The following is a 20176-nucleotide window of genomic DNA, read 5'->3' on the forward strand; positions in this document are numbered from 1 at the left end:
ACCACGTAACATTGGCTCCGCTGAGTCTGACAGCTTAATAAATAAACACATTTTCTTTGTGGTACCTGGAAAGAAAGTCATGTTCCGTTGCGACTTTTCGACCGATATGCATTGATCGATCTTATCATGTACCTTAAAATTCCTGATACTTCATTACCACTTACGAAAGATACAATAAGCACCAGTGGCAGTGGGAGTGACAATACTTTAACCTACAGTACTAAAATGGATGTTACTTTAAACACTTTAATATGCTATAATATAAGTTGCTGTTATAGCTTCTTGGCCGTGACCTGTAGGACCGCCACCAGAGAAAGTCACACATTCTTTTTATATATGCTTTTTATATATTTATATAGTTCGTAATTCAATCTAAAAGTAAAAGAAAAACGAAACAAGATTACATTCGAAATAGCAAACTAAGAAAAATCGTAAGTTGAGTGCAAGGATTGTATACGCTCACGTGTAGCTATACTTCATCGATATACATTTGACAATAGAACTGGAGCGATGCTGAGTCAAAACACAAAACAAAACGAGTAGGGAAACCAGCCGAAGCAGATCAGATGGGAACATACATAACAAAGAAAATCTATTATCATCAGAATAGTCTAAATTAACCAAAACCTTGCCTTCGAAAAACAACATTCAACATGTTGGCGAAGAGGTCTCGATATCGAGGCATTCGCAATCATGTCCAATAGACAGGATCATGTACTGCATGGAGTTTATGTGACCGTCCCCCTCGTTGTCTACAACATAATGAACGAAGTGTCGCAGCGACCACATAAAGGTATGTGTTTTCGACCGTGGAAAGAAAGAAGAATCTGGGGGCAATATGATGCCCGTAGTGTAGGCTGTCTCAGAGATAGAGTAAGGAAGGCCAATTGTGTCCTGATCCAAGACCAATTTGCCTTATGACGTCCGCAAGTAGAACTATGTCGTATCGTTTCGGGAGACGTACAACGACTACATAAATCCGTGTCACTAAGCCCAATACGGGAATGTCGCTAGTTCCTTGGAATCAAGTTATTTACTACCTTATACCACGAGGACGCTATGCACATCGGCAAAATCAGAAGACTGATATTGAGCCAAACTGTCGTCCAGTTTGTTTGCGGCGAGTCTCTTTCAACGAGGATCGGGCAAGGGACTGCTTCCCCCACGAGTCTGTAGGAATTTCATGGAGAGGACAGGTCTCCATAAGATGTCAGCCCCGAAATAGCTCACCGCAAGATAGAAGTCACTAATGTGTTTTAACTTATCATTAATGCTACCAAAATCAAGAAAATCAATAGGGAATTAAAGACTAGCAGGACGGACACAGAGAAATAAATGAGACGTAAATGTGTGAGTTTCTTGAGTCATCGTCAAAATGGTACGACGCACATATAGCATCTGCGACTTCCTTCGTATATCAGTCAGGTCCAGCCCCACAAAGGAGCGAGGCTTCGTGATCACCTCATACCGTAAGCGAAATATATTTTTCCATCATAAACTGCCAGACAATTGTTGTAGTTTCTTCGCCATCGTCGAGGGAAGCGGATAAACTTGAGTCACGTAATAAGCTTTGCATAAGACATATGTATCCTGTATTCGGACTTTCTGGAGTAGGGTAAGAGAACGCCTTTCATGCTCTAATATCGCTCCCTGAATGTTTTCCGTAACAGACTTCCAGTTGAGCGCCGCCATTTTGAGTGGACAACGGTCAATGAGAATATCGAGAGCCGTATACCGATCCACTGCAGTAGCCCATGGAACAACCGCGTCATCAAAATGCCGCAAGGGAAGAAGCATTTACCTTCATAAAGTTTTGCATCGACGACAGCCGTCAGTGGAGGTATCTCAGCAGGGTTAAGAAGTAGAACCATCACGCCATCCGCGTGTGCACGAACAGCTATGGCCACGCAGGAAAGCGTCCAACCTGTCAGCTGGGATGCTAGCATTCGAAACAGGGGCTCCAGACAATACAAGCAAACTCACTGACAGCGGGCTTACCGGATGCAATCTCCTATGGATATTTATGGGGGGCGTCAACTGGCCAGTAACAACCAACGAAGTCGAAATACGCGTAAAGAGATTTGAGAGCACTCGCCGTGTGTCAACAAAGAAACCAACGGCCTCCAGAATCCGAAGCAGAAAGTCGTGATTAACAGGATCAAATGCCTTATCGAAGTCTAGAAAAGCAACAGCACAAGGGACGGACATTACAGCAGCATCCGAAACCACATCACGACACTCGACTATAGGGTAGGAATGATACGATCAGGTACGCAGCTTCGATGTTTTGCAACACTTGTATCCATCAGAGCCGACATCCTACTATTAACTCCCTCGCCACAGTGTTATAATCAAAGTTTAACAAAGTAAATGGTCGAAAGTGATCAGGGACAGCCAGCCCAGTGCGTTTCGGAATTAAAACAGTTTTTCGCACTTTGAAGGAGGGCGGCACTACTCTACCCTGTAACACTTTATTCAAAAGAGAGGTAAAGGTAGCACCCAACAACGGCCAAAAGCGCACGTAAAATTCCTTTGGAAGTCCGTCTAGACCGGGGGACTTTTTAGAAGGCGATTCCACAATAATTTTGTAAACTTCCTTAGGCTAAAAGGCAGCTAAGAGCGTTTCATTGTGTTCACGTGTATATGTCGTATCCAAGATGCTGACAAGTGGGTCGTAAAAGGTTTCACTGGACTCATCGATATCGTAGATGTCTACATAGTACTAGTGTAAGATACGCACTGTATCAGCTGGTTCCATTACGATACGTCCATCATTTGTCGGGAGAGAACGAATACAAGCGCGTCGGTGACTGGTCTGATGCCGAAGCAAATGATACAAGGAAGTATTTCCTTCCGTCACCAATGAACGCGGCTCAGATCGGATTTTCAAACCTTCCATTTGTATTCTCTTCAAGGTTAACAATTTTGCCTTTACGCGCCTAAAATCCGCAATACGCAGAGGGGCGTGATCCGAAGCAGCATAAAGTTCACGCAAGATGGAATAGTAATATTCCTAAGTTCTCCGAAAGTCTCGAACTTCGGCAGCACAGAAACTATCAAAGTTTGCCTGAGCCTCGGTTTTGCTAGCTGAGTCCACCAGTCAAGAGTGGAAAGATTTTTCCCAGTAGACCGTAGAGTACGACTCGCATCACGTCATCGACAGAGGGGTCAGCTAGGTGAGCGACGTTTAGCATCCACGGGGGGCGAAACAATTTGACTGGTTGCCGTTCAAGATTGAGAGCTGTGGCGACACGACAGTGATCCGTAAAGGAAGCTGGGATAACTTCAACATTAGGAACACTTTCGCTCAGTCAGTCCGATAAGTAAAATCTATCTAACCTGCTACTAGAAGTCACAGTAAAATGGGTAAATTTAACTAACGTCGGGTATTTACATATCCAGGCGTCTTTTAAACGTAAGGATTCACGTAATTCACGAAACAAATTAAAGTTTGGAGATTGATCCGCAGGACGCAATACACAGTTAACATCACCAATCAACAGAATACTCGGAGGACTCTTACGCAACAGATTAACAATATCATCTTTATAAAAACGCGAACGATCCACTGCACGACCAGTGCCAGAAGGAACATATAAAAGAACCAAAGTAAGATTAGAAATTCGACAACCTATGCCTCTGCCAGAATCCAACATTTCCACCTCAGCAATAGGAATGCCTTCGCGAAAGAAGAAGTCCCCTTAGAATATTCGGGTGCTGCATTAAAGATCATACGAAAACCAGGTAAGTAGAAATTGCTAAATAACATCTCCTGCAAGAAACTATGTCCGAACATAAATGATCTGAGGGGGCGAAGCCAATCGAAATTCTGATTCCACACTGTTAACGTTTAAAGAAAGGAACGTGTAGGCTTGGGCCATTGATCACAGCTGGTCAGGGATGTACGGAACTTTCGAGTAGAATTAGGTGGACAGCTGAGAGTCAAGGTCCATTGCGGAATTCACAGAGGACTAAGACATCGGGAGACCAGAACCCCTATCATTGCAACCTTTTTCTTAGATTTCTTACGTGCCACCGCACCGTCAGTTTGTATACGCTATTTCTGTCGGCTACGTGGGATGGCGGCCTCTGCAGACGGAGGCGTGGGAGGGCTCATAGGCACAGCTTTCTCCCTCCTCCCCCTCCCCCAGAACTAGGGTCATGTAATGCAATTCCAGTCACTAAGACGGAAGCATTCTGTGGAACTACCAATACAACAAGTGACACTTGGTCGGTAATTTTATTCTCCCCGGGAGTTGCTGTAGTCGGCAAATGCAGGAAACCGTCGGCGGCTGTAAGGCGAAGGAACAGGAGGACATTGCATCGTCTCAGGCAGTAAAGGAGGACACAAAGACGAAGACGGGGGACTCCGCTCCCTCTTGACGCACAGGCAACTCAGAAGGAACCATTTCGCTAGCAGGAGGGATGCTGGAGATAACTTCTTTGCCACTCACCGTACCACGGACGGGAGGTACCGTAGCATCGAGAGGAGCAGGGGACACAATAGGTGCGGAGGAGGTTGGGGCAGAAGGCACAGCCAAAACCTCACCATCACCATCCTGAGTGCGACGTCGCTTGTTTGTCGGCGTTATAAGTTATACCCTGGGGCCAATAGGATTCTGAACCTGACGCGGAGGTAAAGGCGGAAAATCATTGACACGATTATCAGAACTGACTGTTTGTTCATTATAATCCGAAGCAGTAGGGCCGACGGTGGGAGTAGAAGGAACAAGATCAGCAACCGTCAATTTGCGACGCTACACTAATGACGTATTTAATACAAAAACCCTCCGCGGACAATTATACCGAACGTGGTCCACTTTCATGAGACAGGAAGCTGGTTCCCTCCTGACCAGTATACACGACACGGACGCGGTAACCACACCCTTGCAAGTGTAATGCAATACTGCGTTTGACATGCATTTCCGGAAACAGGTTAGAGACTTTGGGTAAAGCTGCTGGAAAACCATTCTGGAGTGTAATTAGCGGTCTTCGAAAGGGAGCTAAGAAAGAAATGACAAGTATTTTGGACAGGTCAGGAAAACTGCTGGTGAGTCCTGTTAATGCCTTGGGCAGATGGAGTTGCTCGACATAGGTGAAAATACGATCAGTAATGTTTCAGATTTCGATGTACAATGGGAAAGGAATGATGATGGAAATAGGATCACATTTGAGGAAGTGTAGAAAATGGTCAATAGATTGCAGTGCAATAAAGCGGCTGGGGTGGATGAAATTAAGTCGGAACTCATTAAATACAGTGGAATGTCAGGTCTTAAATGGCTACACAGGATAATTGAAACGGCGAGGGAGTCGGGACAGGTCCCATCAGACTGGACGAAAGCAGTAATCACACCAATCTTTAAACATGGAAACATAAAAGATTGTAACAACTACAGAGGTATCTCTTTAATCAGCGTTGTGGGTAAAATCTTCTCATGTATTGTTGAAAGGAAAGTGCGAGTATTAGTTGAGGACAAATTGGATGAAAATCAGTGTGGGTTTAGGCCTCTTAGAGGTTGTCAGCACCAGATCTTTAGCTTACGGCAAATAATGGAGAAGTGTTACGAGTGGAACAGGGAATTGTATCTATGCTTTATAGATCTAGAAAAGGCATATGACAGGGTTCCTAGGAGGAAGTTATTGTCTGTTCTACGAGATTATGGAATAGGAGGCAAACTTTTGCAAGCAATTAAAGGTTTTCACATAGATAGTCAGGCAGCAGTTAGAGTTGACGGTAAATTGAGTTCATGGTTGAGAGTAGTTTCAGGGGTAAGACAATGCTGCAACCTGCCTCCACTGTTGTTCATATTATTTATGGACGATATGTTGAAAACAATAGACTGGCTATGTGAGATTAAGATATGTGAACACAAAATAAGCAGTCTCGCATATGCAAATGACTTAGTTGTGATGGCAGATTCGATTGAAAGTTTGCAAAATAATATTTCAGAGCTAGATCAGAAATGTAAGGACTATGGTATGAAGATTAGCATCTCCAAAATGAAAGTAATGTCAGTGGGAAAGAGATATAAACGGATTGAGTGCAAAATAGAAGGAACAAAGTTAGAACAGGTGGACGGTTTCAAGTACTTAGGATGCATATTCTCACAGGATGGCAACATAGTGAGAGAACTGGAAGCGAGGTGTAGCAAAGATAATGCAGTGAGCGCTCAGCTACGATCTACTCTCTTCTGCAAGAAGGAAGTCAGTGCCAAGACTAAGTTATCTGTGCACCGTTCAATCTTTCGACCAACTTTGTTGTATGGGAATGAAAGCTGTGTGGATTCAGGTTACCTTATCAATAAGGTTCAGGTTACGGATATGAAAGTAGCTAGGATGATTGCAGGTACTAGTAGATGGGAACAGTGACAGGAGGGCGTCCACAATGAGGAAATCAAAGAAAAACTTGGAATGAATATAGATGTAGCAGTCAGGGAGAACAGGCTTAGATGGTGGGGTCATGTTACATGCATGGGAGAAGCAAGGTTACCCAAGACACTCATGGGTTCAGCAGTAGAGGATAGGAGGAGTCGGGGTAGACCAAGGAGAAGGTACCTGGATTCCGTTAAGAATGATTTTGAAGTAACAGGCTTAACATTAGAAGAGGCACCAATGTTAGCACTGAATAGGGGACCATGGAGGAATTTTATAAGGGGGACTATGCTCCAGACTGAACGCTGAAAAGCATAATCAGTCTTAAATGATGATGATGATGCATTTCCGCAGAACGAATTCCACTATAACACTGTAATCTGTGTTGAGTAGACCAGCGTTCACGACGGACATTTTTCACGTTACGATAAGGAGTCAATACGTCCTTTATTTACGGCGGGAGGTAAAACACTCGAACATTGGTATATTTGATTTCAGCATCTACGAGTGACACCATACTAACGGAATTATCACGATGCTTGAACGGGACTTGAGAACTATGTCGCGAGAGTAATCTTTCAACGTGAAGGGGATCCATAAATTTCACTTAAAACACGTACTCGTCGGCATCAAAATACGCGGTGTGGACCTGATCAGAGTTCACATGAATTGTATCGACAGGCAAATCGTGGGTTTCTAGAGACCCGGGCTGCACGTGTCGCTTTCTTTTATCGAAAGTAAAGCTCACAGTAACTTTCCGTGGAATACACAAGGAAACTATGGCACTCATAGCGGAGCGGCCGACGCCGCTGCAAGAAGACGAACACAGACAGTAAAGGCGGAGCGGACTCACTAGGCAGTCAGAACAACACTAAAGAGGCAAACTCCACACAAGCGACGCTGCAGCAAGTGAAATTAACAAGAACCTTCCCTCTCGGCGCTCGAAGCGAAACTATCATTTGGCTACCCGTGCACGACTCCCGGGCAGACCCAAAGTTCCATATATCGTCAACCATGCGTCTACAAACAGTACTCGTACAACCACCACGTATATTCCCGTACAAGCATAATGGTAAAGCGACCGCTGACGATGAGCGTGAAATCCGAATTAGAGTCCCGGTCCGCCACAAATTTTCATTGTTGTCATTCCACTTTACAGCTGATACTTGTCCATATTCTCAATTACGAATGCATTTAATGTATTTCATAACGGATATAGTCGCTTCAGTGCCTGTTCCTTCGAGCATAGGGCATGTCCAAAGGAATTTTGCATCGTAATTCAAAATAACACAGGTATTGCAATATCGTATGAATAAATTTGATCCCTTTTTGTCATCTATGAAATTGATCGATGTAGCTCTCTGATCTAGCCGTTTTTCATTATTCGCTTCAATTAGTGTAAACATTTTATCTAAATTTTAATCCGTGACTATACTAATTCCCTGCGTATTAAGCACGGCTTTCTGTACCATACTTGTCTGTAACATTTCGAGGCCCACACGCACTCTTGACACTAATTTTAGATAATTCTACGAATTTTTTTGTTCACTGTTACGCTGTTCACACCTCTGCCCGTTTCCAAAACTTCGTTCCTTTTAATTTGCAGGGTTGATAAATGTGTACCTTTATATAATTTATTATATTGGGAGTAGAAATCTCATGATCAATTGAGGGTCGCCGATACTGATATGAATGTGTGTTGCGATACTTATCGACAAAGACTGGGTTGTCGAGGTCGCCGAAGTTGCCACTTGTAATCTAAGCCCTACGTCACGCTAGCAAGCATTTCGAGTTCCTGAATTTCGCCATCCCTGGGTCAAAAGTGCAAAACTCGGCCCCTGGCACTTAGCGGACCGGTATATTAGGCCGCGTGGTCGCGCTACGGGGCATCTTCTTCCCAGACACCAACAGTCGAACATGATGAGGCACGCCGTTCTGGTGCTGGCGCTCGCTGCCTGCGTGTTGGGTGAGTGGCGTCGCTGCAGGACATATTTTTATCTCTATTTTACGATGCCAGAGCACGCTGCCATTTCGCTGCAGGACATATTTTTATCTCTATTTTACGATGCCAGAGCACGCAGCCATTCCTACAGCTTCTGCTGCTCTGTCTGTGTCGCGAGCTAACGTAGCGAACTGATGAAATAATCGAAGCAGTGAAACTTCATGGCAGATTAAAACTGTGTGCAGGGCCGATACTCGAACTCGGGACCTTTGCCTTTCGCGGGCAAGTGCTCTACCAACTGAGCTAACCAAGCACGACTCACGCCCCGTCTTCACAGCTTTACTTCTGTCAGTACCTCGTCTCCTACCTTCTCCCGAGTTCGAGTCTCGGTCCGGCACACAGTTTTAATCTCCCAGGAAGTTTCATATCAGCGCACACTCCGCTGCAGAGTGAAAATCTCATTCTCTAATCGAAGCAATGTTTCCGCAGTATATTAACTAAGTTTTCCTCTACTTTTACAGCTTGTATTTTTCATTTGTTCTGCTTTTCTTCATTCTTGTTTTAAGCGAATAATCTATGTACTTAGACATATAAAAACTAGAAATTTCTTTTTTGGTTCAGCGCAGAGGAGAATTTAATGTTCTGGAGCAACAACTGTTCCTTACATATTTAAACAGCGTATAGAATATAAAGTCTTTCGCTTAGTGGACGTTAACGATCGTCTCCAAAGAGTTACATACCCCATTTGTATAATTCACTGGGAATTTAATCTCATACTGTAAATTTAATTGCACCTTAAAATGTTTCACATTTTGATAATAATTAACTAATTGAAGAATTATTACGCACTCATTACTTCTTACCTCAAAAGCATAACGTCAGTGCCGGTGTGCGGCAGTTCTAGCTTTTATCAGAAGATGAGTTCTGTGGGGCGAGTGGTCTTAGTGGTGCCAAAAGAAGAAACTTCCATTAAAGCTAATAATTGCTGAGGCACAAGATCCCTACGTCACTGATCGTCCACCTGCTTGTTAGTCTCAGGACCAACCTAGTATGTACTTATACGACACTTTCAATGTTGAGAGTTATCGCTCAAAGAACAATTTAGTCGGGTAGTGCATTCGCTAGAGTCAGCCATGGATATTTTTTTACAACTTTGGCCAAGAAATGTTGATATGAATAGTGAGACGGTATTCTCGCCCGGGCAAACTGATGGCTGGGCAGCGAATGAAGACTTGGTTCCTTTGTGGAGTGATTTGAAATTCATCAAGCAGTATAACACCAATGGCTTTACAGCAGTGATGTACGGGACACTTATCGTGTTAATTTTAGCCGTACAGCTTCCATAGTGTCGCAAAGTGTGAGAAGTAGGTGAAAAGCTGATTTGATGACGTTGAGGAAATGCGATCTCTTTCGACGGTCCATTACTGCTATCCAGAGACATTTGGTATTTCGGTCATACTATCGATAATAAGTAGCAACTGACTACTTTGGCTAGAATTTGTAACCTTTCATTCAGAGCGAATGTGTCGCCGATTGTATTGATGTCAATCAAGGAAAGTAAAGTTTTCGCAAATTATTTTCTTGACTTTTTTTTCGTTACAACAAATAATATTTTAGATTAAATAATGAGAATATTTATTTGACTGAATTTACATTAATTCGAGAACAGAAAGGGAGGAAATGGGGAAAACCATGACACGAGAGTTTGTGTCATGTTTCTAGATGGGTGTGTTTATAATATGTCTTAAAATTTTTATATTTGTTGTATAAACTATGAAATATTAAATCGAGAAGAAGAATGTAATGGACGACGAGGGCAACATCCTTTTATTTATTTATTTTCCGCTACGTACCAAAACGTTAGGGAAATACCGCACAATTATCGATTTACGATAAGCTTCCGCATTGTTGAAGTCGTAGAATTAGTTGTAACGCACATTTCCAACTTGAAGAACGTGTATACTTATTTGTGTTTATTCATGAGAGATGGGCGATGTCCACAGGTCACTGAGAGTGGATTTAATTCTGTTTCAGCTGCTGAGCTGCCAGTCCGCCGTATTCCACACAGCGGACCCCGCAGGAAGTTTGGCCTGCAGCACGGCCGCATCACCGGTGGCTCAGATGCCTCCCTGGGTAAGTCGCTCCTTCATGTGGCTGGCGCTGAGCACTATGGGACTCAACTGCTGAGGTCATTAGTCCCCTAGAACTTAGAACTAGTTAAACCTAACTAACCTAAGGACATCACAAACATCCATGCCCGAGGCAGGATTCGAACCTGCGACCGTAGCGGTCTTGCGGTTCCAGACTGCAGCGCCTTTAACCGCACGGCCACTTAGGCCGGCCTCCTTCATGTCGTGACGCATACTCCATAAATATCAGCGAGCGATGTGGCGCATTTGGTGCATCTACGTCCAGTTATCCAAATTTAGGCTTTCCGCGATTTCTCTGAATCCCTTCAGGTAAATGTTCATTTGAAAAGGAACATCCGATTTGCTTCCCCCTCTTTGATACATTTCGGTCTTGTGCTCCGTCTCCAATGATCTTAATGTGGATGAGACCTTAAACTCCAATCCTCTTTCCTGTCCGTCTTCTTATGTACTAAGTCATCAGCCATGAAATCCAACACATGTTATATAGTTCTGCTCTGGTATAGACACTCGTAATATGCGTTTCTTTTTGTCTTCTGAGTCATGTGGTCTGCTTCCTTAGGACTTCCTCGGCCGCGCCAGCCTTTTCATATATATAGTTCAGTCTTTGCTAACGAAGTACTCATCAGCATGATATTCATAATAAGGAAAATTTCGAGAAGGAATTAAAGTTCAGGAAGAAGAGACAAAAAGTTTGAGGTTTTCCTATGACACGGTCATTCTGTCAGAAACAGTAGAGAGAAACGACGTCGTACAGAAGGACAGAATCACAAGCATTCGGCCTGTATGCTGGTTATGGGACGAACTCTTTCATTGCCGGTATTGTTGACGTTGCTTGCTGGTACTGGTCGACGCGCTGAGCCGGCGTTCTGTGTGTGCAGGCCAGTTCCCGTACCAGGTGTCGCTGCAGTGGGTGCAGCTGGGGCTGGCGTCCCACACGTGTGGCGGCTCCATCGTGAGCGCCAGCGCCGTCGTCACCGCAGGCCACTGCGCCGACCCCGCCTTCATCGGACACTACGAGGTGAGTACGAGGCTGCCTCACGTTTATCAAAACGGAAGGCAGTAAGTAAGTAATGATGAAGTTATCATTAATGTAGTTAAGTACATACAGCCCATCTCTATAATGTACTGTCGCGATGAAGGATGTTAGTACATAGCCTGAGGTGACAAACGTCATAGGATTGCTCCTGCTGAAGTATCGTGCGTCCTTTTGCGAGGTGTAGTGCCGCAACTGCAAGTGTCATGGGCTCAACAAGTCGTTGGAAATCCCTGCAGAAACACGGACCCAAGCTGCATGTTGAGCAGTCCATAATAACGAAAGTGTTGCCGATGCAGGATGTTGTGCACGAACTGACCTCTCAATTATGTCCCATAAATATTCGAAGGGAGTAATGTCAGGCAATATGGGTCACTGAATCACTCGCTCCAGTTGTCCAAAGTGTTCTTCAGAGCAATCACGAACAACTGTGTCCGAGTGACAGGGCATATCATTGCCTGGGAAGTTGAAATCCATAAATGGCTGCAAGTGATCTCCAAGTAACCGAACATAATCATTTCCCGTTAATGACAGGCTGAGTTGGATTAGAGAACACAGTCCATTCCATGTAAACACCGACAACACCATTATGGAGCCAGCACTAGTTTATCCAGTGCTTGTTAACTTGGGTACGTGGCTCGGTGGTTTGTACCACACTCGAAACCATCACCTCTTACCAACTGAAATCGGAACTCATCTGCCCTGGCTTTGTCGTCTAGGGTGCATGTGGCCAGGAGAGGCGCTGTGAGCGATGTCATGGTGTTAGTAAAGGCACCTCGTTCAGGCGTATCTTTCATAGAACGTTAATGCCAAATTTCGCCTCTCTGTCCTAAAGGATACGTTCGTCGGGCGTCTCACATTTATTTCTGCGGTTATTTCATGCCGTGTTGCTTGTCTGCTTGCACTACAACTCTCCGCTGTTCTCGGTCAAACGGAAGGTTGTTGGCCTCTGCATTGTCCCTGGTAAGAGGTAAAGTTAGAAATTTGGTATTCTTGGTACTCTCTTAATCCTGTGTATCTTGCAATACTGAATTTTCCAATGATTTCCCAAGTGGAACGTGCCATATGTCTAACACCAACTACGATTCTAAAGTCTTTTAATTCCCGCCGTGCGGACATAATCACGTCGCAAATCTTTTCCCATGGATCACATGAGTACAAATTGAGTAAGCGATGGTCTCTCCATCTACATGTGTGCATATCGGTATCCCATGACTTCTGACACGTCAGTGTGATTCACCCTTCACTGACAACTGTTGGAATAATTTTTGTATTGCTTATTGGGAATGGAGAACCTGGCTTTAGGTCTTTGGTTTCAGAACAAATTTTACGGCCCCATATTAAGCAAGAGAGAATATCCAAATTATCTTTTGAATTGTGCGTGTGAGTCATAGTTCATATGAGTGAGAGCACTTACAGTGTGGTTAAGTCATCTGTATAACTGTTACGTCGAGCAGTTGCGTATAGTTCCTGAAAGGGTAGATATGTATTAGATAGTATAACTCTAGTCTTCTAGTATGTTCAAATACAATGACAGCTAACACTGTGCGAAGAAACGGAAATAACTCTCTGTGACTGCGTTGCCTTCTGTCGTGTGTTTCAGGCCGTGGCTGGTATCAACTCCCTGAACTCCAACGGCCAGAGGGTGCAAGTATCCCAGCAGGTAGTGCACCCAGACTACGCGGAAGTTGAGTAAGTGTCACAGACAAATTCTATATTAAGCGTGGTGTAAACCTGTCTGGGATGAATACGTTATAGCCTGTTATTCATGGCGATACTCTTATCCAGAATATGACTAACAGTTATAATAATGAGTTGGTCCTGATTACTCAGAGGTACTCTCGTGTGGAGTTTGCAAACGGTTTTCATTCTTTCGTGGAGTTTTTATCCTCCAGTACCGAATGCGAAATCCCTGTTATTTAGACTTATAACAATCGTTAATGATAATGACGGTGGAGATTGTCGCTCAGTCTTTCAGGTACTCTGTATTACCATAAGTTACGTACATATGAGACTTACGTACTCATGTGTGCAAGAGTAGTTTTTCAAACTGACGATGGATGTTAAATTTAATTTGTCGTTTGTCCTACAGTAATGTCGCCATCAACGACATCGCCGTCTTCCTGCTGCAGTCCAGCTTTTCTCTGAGCGGCAACGTGCAGGCCATCTCGCTGCCCACCGCTGGATCCGTCCCCAGTGGTAAGTCAGTCACCTCTTCCGGCATGGTGGCTATTTAAAAAAAATAATTGTGGCAGCTAGAAATTCGCGATTATTTTACTCGTTTTCTCGTTACTTCTTCTGATGAATTTGAAACCATCAACAGGAATCAGAATTTTTCGTCCTCTTCTGCTAAAGCTGATTAAACTAAACGGAAACCCGTCATGCGATTACGTAGCGCACTACAGGAGGGTTTACGGCTAGACCTTCTTTTTTACAGCTGGTTCGACGGCGACTCTGTCCGGCTGGGGCAGCGTCAGCACGGGTATCATACCCAACTACCCCGACATCCTGCAGTGGGTCGACGTCAGCATCATCGGCAACACCCAGTGCGCGCTGCTGCTGGGCAACAGCCCGCTCAACGATGAGAACATCTGCACCGGCCCCGTCAACGACGGCATCTCCGCCTGCTCGGTACGTAGCAGACCACTGCAAGCCACATGAGCCGTGGTGAGCTAAGCGTGTTAACCCTTTCGCGGCTGCTAGGGCAGTCCAGCCTGCGCGTCCGAATGAAGGGTCCAAGATACTTTGCGGCTGCCAGACCGCTGCAAGGTGTATCCACTGGAGGCTAACCACATGTTTCAGCGCTCTAGATCCATAAAATCATTATCACATGGTAGTCACAGTGGTTCCTATGTTTGGTAACCACGAAAGAGAATATCATATGAGGAGCGCTGGAACAAAACCCGATACATCTACGTTTGCTGTATTCGCGTGTTTGAGTTGTAGGGGGGAGATACGTGAGTAATAATACATGTAGCCACAAAATAATTTTCAGCACAACGCGACATCAAGTGTTTTATGGTGTGTTTCTTCTTTTTATATCTTGTGGAGCGATTTAGAGATCACTATTTGTAACTCTCTGTATTAAAAGCAAATGGGGATTTATCGGTTTTTGTTCCAGCGCCTCTCATATCTAATGCAAGCATTCTGTTATGAGTCTATCCCGGGCTGAGAAAAGTGATAGGAACTTTTATATTTGTGGTTTGGAAATTTTTGTAACTGGAGATTTACATTAGCAGTATACGTGGCTGTAATCTAATAAAATATCGTTAATATCGGACTGATATGTTTCAACATATAAAGTTTTAATGTGAAAAGTTCCTAAAGTTGCCCAGAACACGGACCTTCTTCTGTTCAGCGCGGTAGCGAATTTTGCGGAGAAACGGCACGTATTTTGTGGCACTTCTCTTCTTTTGCAACATCTGATACGTGAGATGTATAGGATAATTCATGCCCTTTCACGTTATAGCTGTTGTATCATGTGTGCTTTATAGATTAGCAAGTCAAATACAGTTACTTGGCCGAGCGTGCCGTTTTCTGTTGATAGTGACCGATAGTGTAAGTATTTTGGTGCGCTATTGGCCTTTCGTAACATCTGATACGTGAGTTCATTAGGATAATTCACGTTCTACAAATAATATATGTGTGTGTAATTTCTCATGAGGACGGCAGGAAATCAAATCGTACGTGTTAGATCGAGTCTTATGCAGAAAGACACCATGAGCAGGTGAAAGCAGTAGTTGTTTCCGACATAAAAAAGAATAGCGGTTAAGGACGGCGTCGACATGAAAGCTCGAATGCGGTCAACAGGAGTCGCCATTCTGTTGTGCACGTTTACCTACCCCTGCGCCCATCCGTCAGGCCTTCCTGCATGCCGGGCCTAAGTGGATCTGGCCGTTCTACCTGCCAGGCGTACAAGTATGCCCATAACCGTGAAAGCGTTAACATTTGCGTCTCACTCACTTGCCGGTTGCACAGCTCTGATCTACCGTAGCGGGTGCAATAATCGGGGCATTGATTTTCTTCACTATTTCATCAGCACACGCCAGAATTTCAACAAGCAACTTCTTTTGTGTATATTGTTGTTGTGGTCTTCAGTCCAGAGACTGGTTTGATGCAGCCCTCGATGCTACTCTATCCTGCGCAAGCTTCTTCATTTCCGAGTAACTACTGTAACCTACATCCTTCTGAATCTGCTTACTGTATTCATCCCTTGGTCTACCTCTACGTTCTTTACCCTCCACGCTTCCCTCCAATACTAAATTAGTGATCCCTTGATGCCTCAGAACGTGTCCTACCAACCGATCCCTTCTTCCTTTCAAGTTTTGCTACTAATTCCTCTTCTCCCCAACTGAATTCAGCATCTCTTCACTAGTTATGTGGTCTACCCATATAATCTTCAGCATTCTTCTGTAGCACCACATTTCGAAAGCTTCTATTCTCTTCTTGTCTAATCTATTTATCGTCCATATTTCACTTCCATACATCGCTACACTCCATACAAATACTTTCACAAAGGACTTCCTGACTCTTAAATCTATACTCGATGTTAACAAATTTGCCTTCGTGAGAAATGCTCTCCTTGCCATAGCCAGCCTATTATTTCCTCTCTAATTCGACCATCATCAGCTATTTTGCTTTCAAAATAGCAAAACTCTTCTACTACTTTACGTTTCTCATTTCCTAATCTAATTCCCTCATCATGACCTGATTTAATTCGACTACATTCCATTATCCTAGTTTCGCTTTTGTTGATGTTAATCTTTATCCCCCCCTTTCAAGACATTGTCCATTCCGTTCAACTGCTGTCAAAGTCCTTTGCAGTCTCTGACAGAATTACAATGTCATCGGCAAGCCTCAAAGCTTTTATTTTTTCTCGATGCATTTCAATTCCTTGTCCAAAATTTCCATTTTTTCCTTTTACCGCTTGCTCAGTATACAGACTGAATAACATGGGGGATAGGCTGCAAGCCTGTCTCACTCCCTTCTCAACCACTGCTTCCCTCTTGTACCCCTCGGCTCTTATAACTGCCATTTGGCTTCTGTACAAATTGTAAATAGCCTTTGGCTCCGAGTATTTGACCCCTGCCACCTTTAGAATTTGAAAGAAAGTATCCCAGTCAACAATGTCAAAAGCTTTCTATAAGTCTACAAGCGCTAGAAACTTAGTTTTGTCTTTCTTTTCATAGGGCAGCTGTAGCTTCGTGTGTTCCAACATTTCAACGGATTCCAAATTGTTCTTCTAAGAGTTGGGCTTCTACTTACTTTTCCATTCGAAAGTAAAGAATTCGTGTTATTATTTTGCAACTGTGACTTATTAAACTGATATTTCGGTATTTTTCGCACCTGTCAACACTTGCTTTCTTTGAGATAGGAATTATTAATATTCTTTTTGAAGTCTGAGGTTATTACGCCTGCCTCATAGATCTTGTTCACCAGATGGGAGAATTTTGTCATGGATGGCTCACACAAGGCTATAAGTAGCTCAAATGGAATGTTGTCTCCTCCCGAGACGTTATTTCGACTTAGGTCTTTCAGTGCTCCGTCAAATTCTTCAGGCAGTATCATAATTCCCATTTCATTTTCGTCTCCGTCCTCTTCCCTTTCTATTGTATTACTGTACCTTCTAGTTCACCTTCCTTGAACAGACTCCATAAATTATCTGGGAGTACGCATTAGGAGTGATTTAAAATGGAATGATCATATCAAGTTGATCGTCGGTAAAGCAGATGCCAGGCTGAGATTCATTGGAAGAATCCTAAGGAAATGCAATCCGAAAACAAAGGAAGTAGGTTACAGTACGCTTGTTCGCCCACTGCTTGAATACTGCTCAGCTGCGTGGGATCCGTACCAGATAGGGCTGATAGAAGCGATAGAGAAGATCCAACGGAGAGCAGCGCGCTTCGTTACAGGATCATTTAGTAATCACGAAAGCGTTACGGAGATGATAGATAAACTCCAGTGGAAGACTCTGCAGACGCTCAGTAGCTCGGTACGGGCTTTTGTTAAAGTTTCGAGAACATACCTTCACCGAAGAGTCAAGCAGTATATTGCTCCCACCTACGTATATCTCGCGAAGAGACCATGAGGATAAAATCAGAGAGATTAGAGCCCACACAGAAGCATACCGACAATCCTTCTTTCCACGAACAATACGAGACTGGAATAGAACCGATAGAGATACTCAGGGTACCCTCCGCCACACACCGTCAGGTGGCTTGCGGAGTATTCATGTAGATGTAGATGTAGATGTAGACTCTCTGTATACTCCTCCCCTCTTCCAGCTTTTCCTTCTTAGCACTGGTTTTCCATCTGGGCTCATGATTTTCATACAGGTGGTTCTCTTTTCTGCAAAGGTTTCATTATTTTTCCTGTAGGCAGTATCTATCTTACCATTAGTGATATATGCTTCTACATCCTTACGTTTGTCCTCCAACCGTCCCTGCTTAGGTAATTTGCACTTCCTGTCGATCTCATTTTTGGGACATTTGTATTCCTTCTCGCCTGCTTCGTTTTTTCATTTTTATGTTTTCTCATTCTATCAATTAAATTCTATATCTCTTCTGTTAACCAAGCATTTCTACTAGCCTTCGTCTTTTTACTTACTTGATCCTCTGCTGCCCTCACTGTTTCATCTGTCAAAGCTACCCATTTTTCTTCTATTGTACTTCTTTTCTCTGTTCTTGGCAATCGTTCCATAATGCCCTCTCTGAAACTGTCGACAAGCTCTGAGCCTTTTAATTTATTCATACCTTTGTGGTATACGGCCTGGTAATTCTGGCTGAAACGAATAATCAGTTTGAGAGTAGCCTTACAAACCGCCTGAAATGATGAAGTTTCACTCTCTTCACAAAATATGAACGTTCGGAGATCTATAAATGTGGAACGACTAATAATAAAAAGTTTGAAGTTATTGTAGAGCGTAGTGTGTGTCGTAGAACGAGAGTGGGTGTGCTGACCACGTGGCTTGGTTTTCTGCAGGGAGACTCCGGCGGACCGCTGGCCCAGAACGGAGCCCTCATCGGAGTCGTGTCTTGGGGCATCGTGCCCTGCGGCTCTGCTGGAGCGCCTTCCGTCTTCACCAGGGTATCCGCTTTCTTGGACTTTGTCAACCAGTACGCCTGAATACGTCGTGCTGCAATTGTAATCTGATCTGAGACTCGAGTAATAAAAATACTCTAAAAATTTCTCTGCGTTATTCGTTATTGTGTGCTGTTCGATCCACAATTCTCCTACGTTATTGGTTGAAACCGGAAAACACATCCAGTTTCAGAATGAAACAACATACTTCAGTTTTATGGGAACTGCAAAATTACTTTACAATATTTTCTGCTGGCGTTTTCCTCTGGTCTCCATTCCTTTCGATTCACATTGCAAAACAAGTTTGGCATGACTCATCTAAAACACATTTCTTATTTGCATTCATGGTGGGGAACGAAACTAGCAACAAAAACCTTTAAAAGAGCTTTATTGTATTGTCACGAGAGGTCTCTGGGAGATGTACCCATTTTCAGACGGCTTCGTATGTTTTCTGCACCAGTAGCTTAACAGACGTTCTTCGGCAGTGCAAGAGCGGATGACGGGCTGCTGACGAAAGTAATACTGTAGTAGCACAAGATTAGCCAGCCACAAACGGTTACGGTAATAAAATAAAGCTTTCTTAAAAACTGTCTGTTCTCCATTAACAGTGCATAATTGATCAGCAGCTACGGGGTCAACAAGGTCTAGCGTGGATAAAATAACACTTACATTTCTAAAGTCTGTTGGACGTGGGACTGAGAGAGAAGCGATAAAAGTGCATTTGAGAATCGGAAGCGAAAGTTCTAATAACAAGGCGCGCTGAAAAGTATGCCTCCGAATTTTTTATGTGAAAATCTTAAAATCTTTTAAAGAAAAGAAAAGTTATTGACATTCTACGTCATTATTGTTCATGTCTACATACTTAATTCTCAACATAGTCACATTCCTCCCAACTTGAGACCAGTTTGGTGAAATCGTCGCTATCAAACTCCCTCGGAGGGCATCTTTAAGTTTTGGAAAGAGAGGAAGTACGGATGGGACCAAGTCAGGAGTGTATGGGGGATGATCGATGACAGTGAACCCAAGGCGTCGTGTTGTTGCACATGTAGCGCTGGTGTGTGGTCTGACATTGTCATGCTGGCTCTATTTTTCTTTCTGTATCTGTACATTTTATGTAAGTATGAGCTGACTGTATGGTGTAACTTAGGAGCAGATAAATTCAACTAAACAGAGGTTGGAATTAAACAAATATGATTTTATTTTGTGTTTGATAATAACAATAAACTAATATCATAATATTTTAATTATGTCAGTCATAATATAAAGCAATGAGCCAGCAATCTTGGACAAACCACAGACCACGAGGTAAATGTATCAATGGAACTTGTGGATTTGAGAACATAATGCTATAGTTCAGCTTTTACGCCGAAATAATGGACCTAAATCTCAGTATCACCACTAAACTACTCATCAAGGGCATAAAAAAGTAAAAAAATAGGAAAACATTTTAGGTTGTAAATTAAAGCACTAATTCTCATAAACATAGTAATATAAATATAATAACATTGTTCACAAGGTAACTCAACGTGATCATGTAATCGAAGTTTGCTACACATGTCAATAACTTAAACAACAGCCTTTGGCTATGTTCATCGGAAC

At 43.3% G+C, this 20176-nt stretch overlaps 1 protein-coding gene across 4 annotated transcripts in view; it reads left to right on the top strand.

Moving 5' to 3' along the window:
* The window catches only part of LOC126199559 (trypsin alpha-3-like), a 225488-nt gene extending 206803 nt beyond the window's left edge, over window positions 1-18685 (top strand). For 2 of the 4 annotated variants that reach the window (XM_049936525.1, XM_049936513.1), the window contains exons 3-7: window positions 11343-11482; window positions 13101-13189; window positions 13590-13696; window positions 13935-14128; window positions 18479-18685. In XM_049936525.1, coding sequence (XP_049792482.1) covers window positions 11343-11482; window positions 13101-13189; window positions 13590-13696; window positions 13935-14128; window positions 18479-18622 — 674 coding nt within the window. In that variant the 3' untranslated portion in view covers window positions 18623-18685. The remainder of the gene's footprint in view (window positions 1-11342; window positions 11483-13100; window positions 13190-13589; window positions 13697-13934; window positions 14129-18478) is intronic. The other 2 variants (XM_049936531.1, XM_049936519.1) reach the window with 1 other exon arrangement.
* Window positions 18686-20176: the final 1491 nt, after the last annotated feature.

The sequence above is a fragment of the Schistocerca nitens genome, chromosome 1 (genome assembly GCF_023898315.1).
Source record: "Schistocerca nitens isolate TAMUIC-IGC-003100 chromosome 1, iqSchNite1.1, whole genome shotgun sequence".
Lineage (NCBI taxonomy): Eukaryota > Metazoa > Arthropoda > Insecta > Orthoptera > Acrididae > Schistocerca > Schistocerca nitens.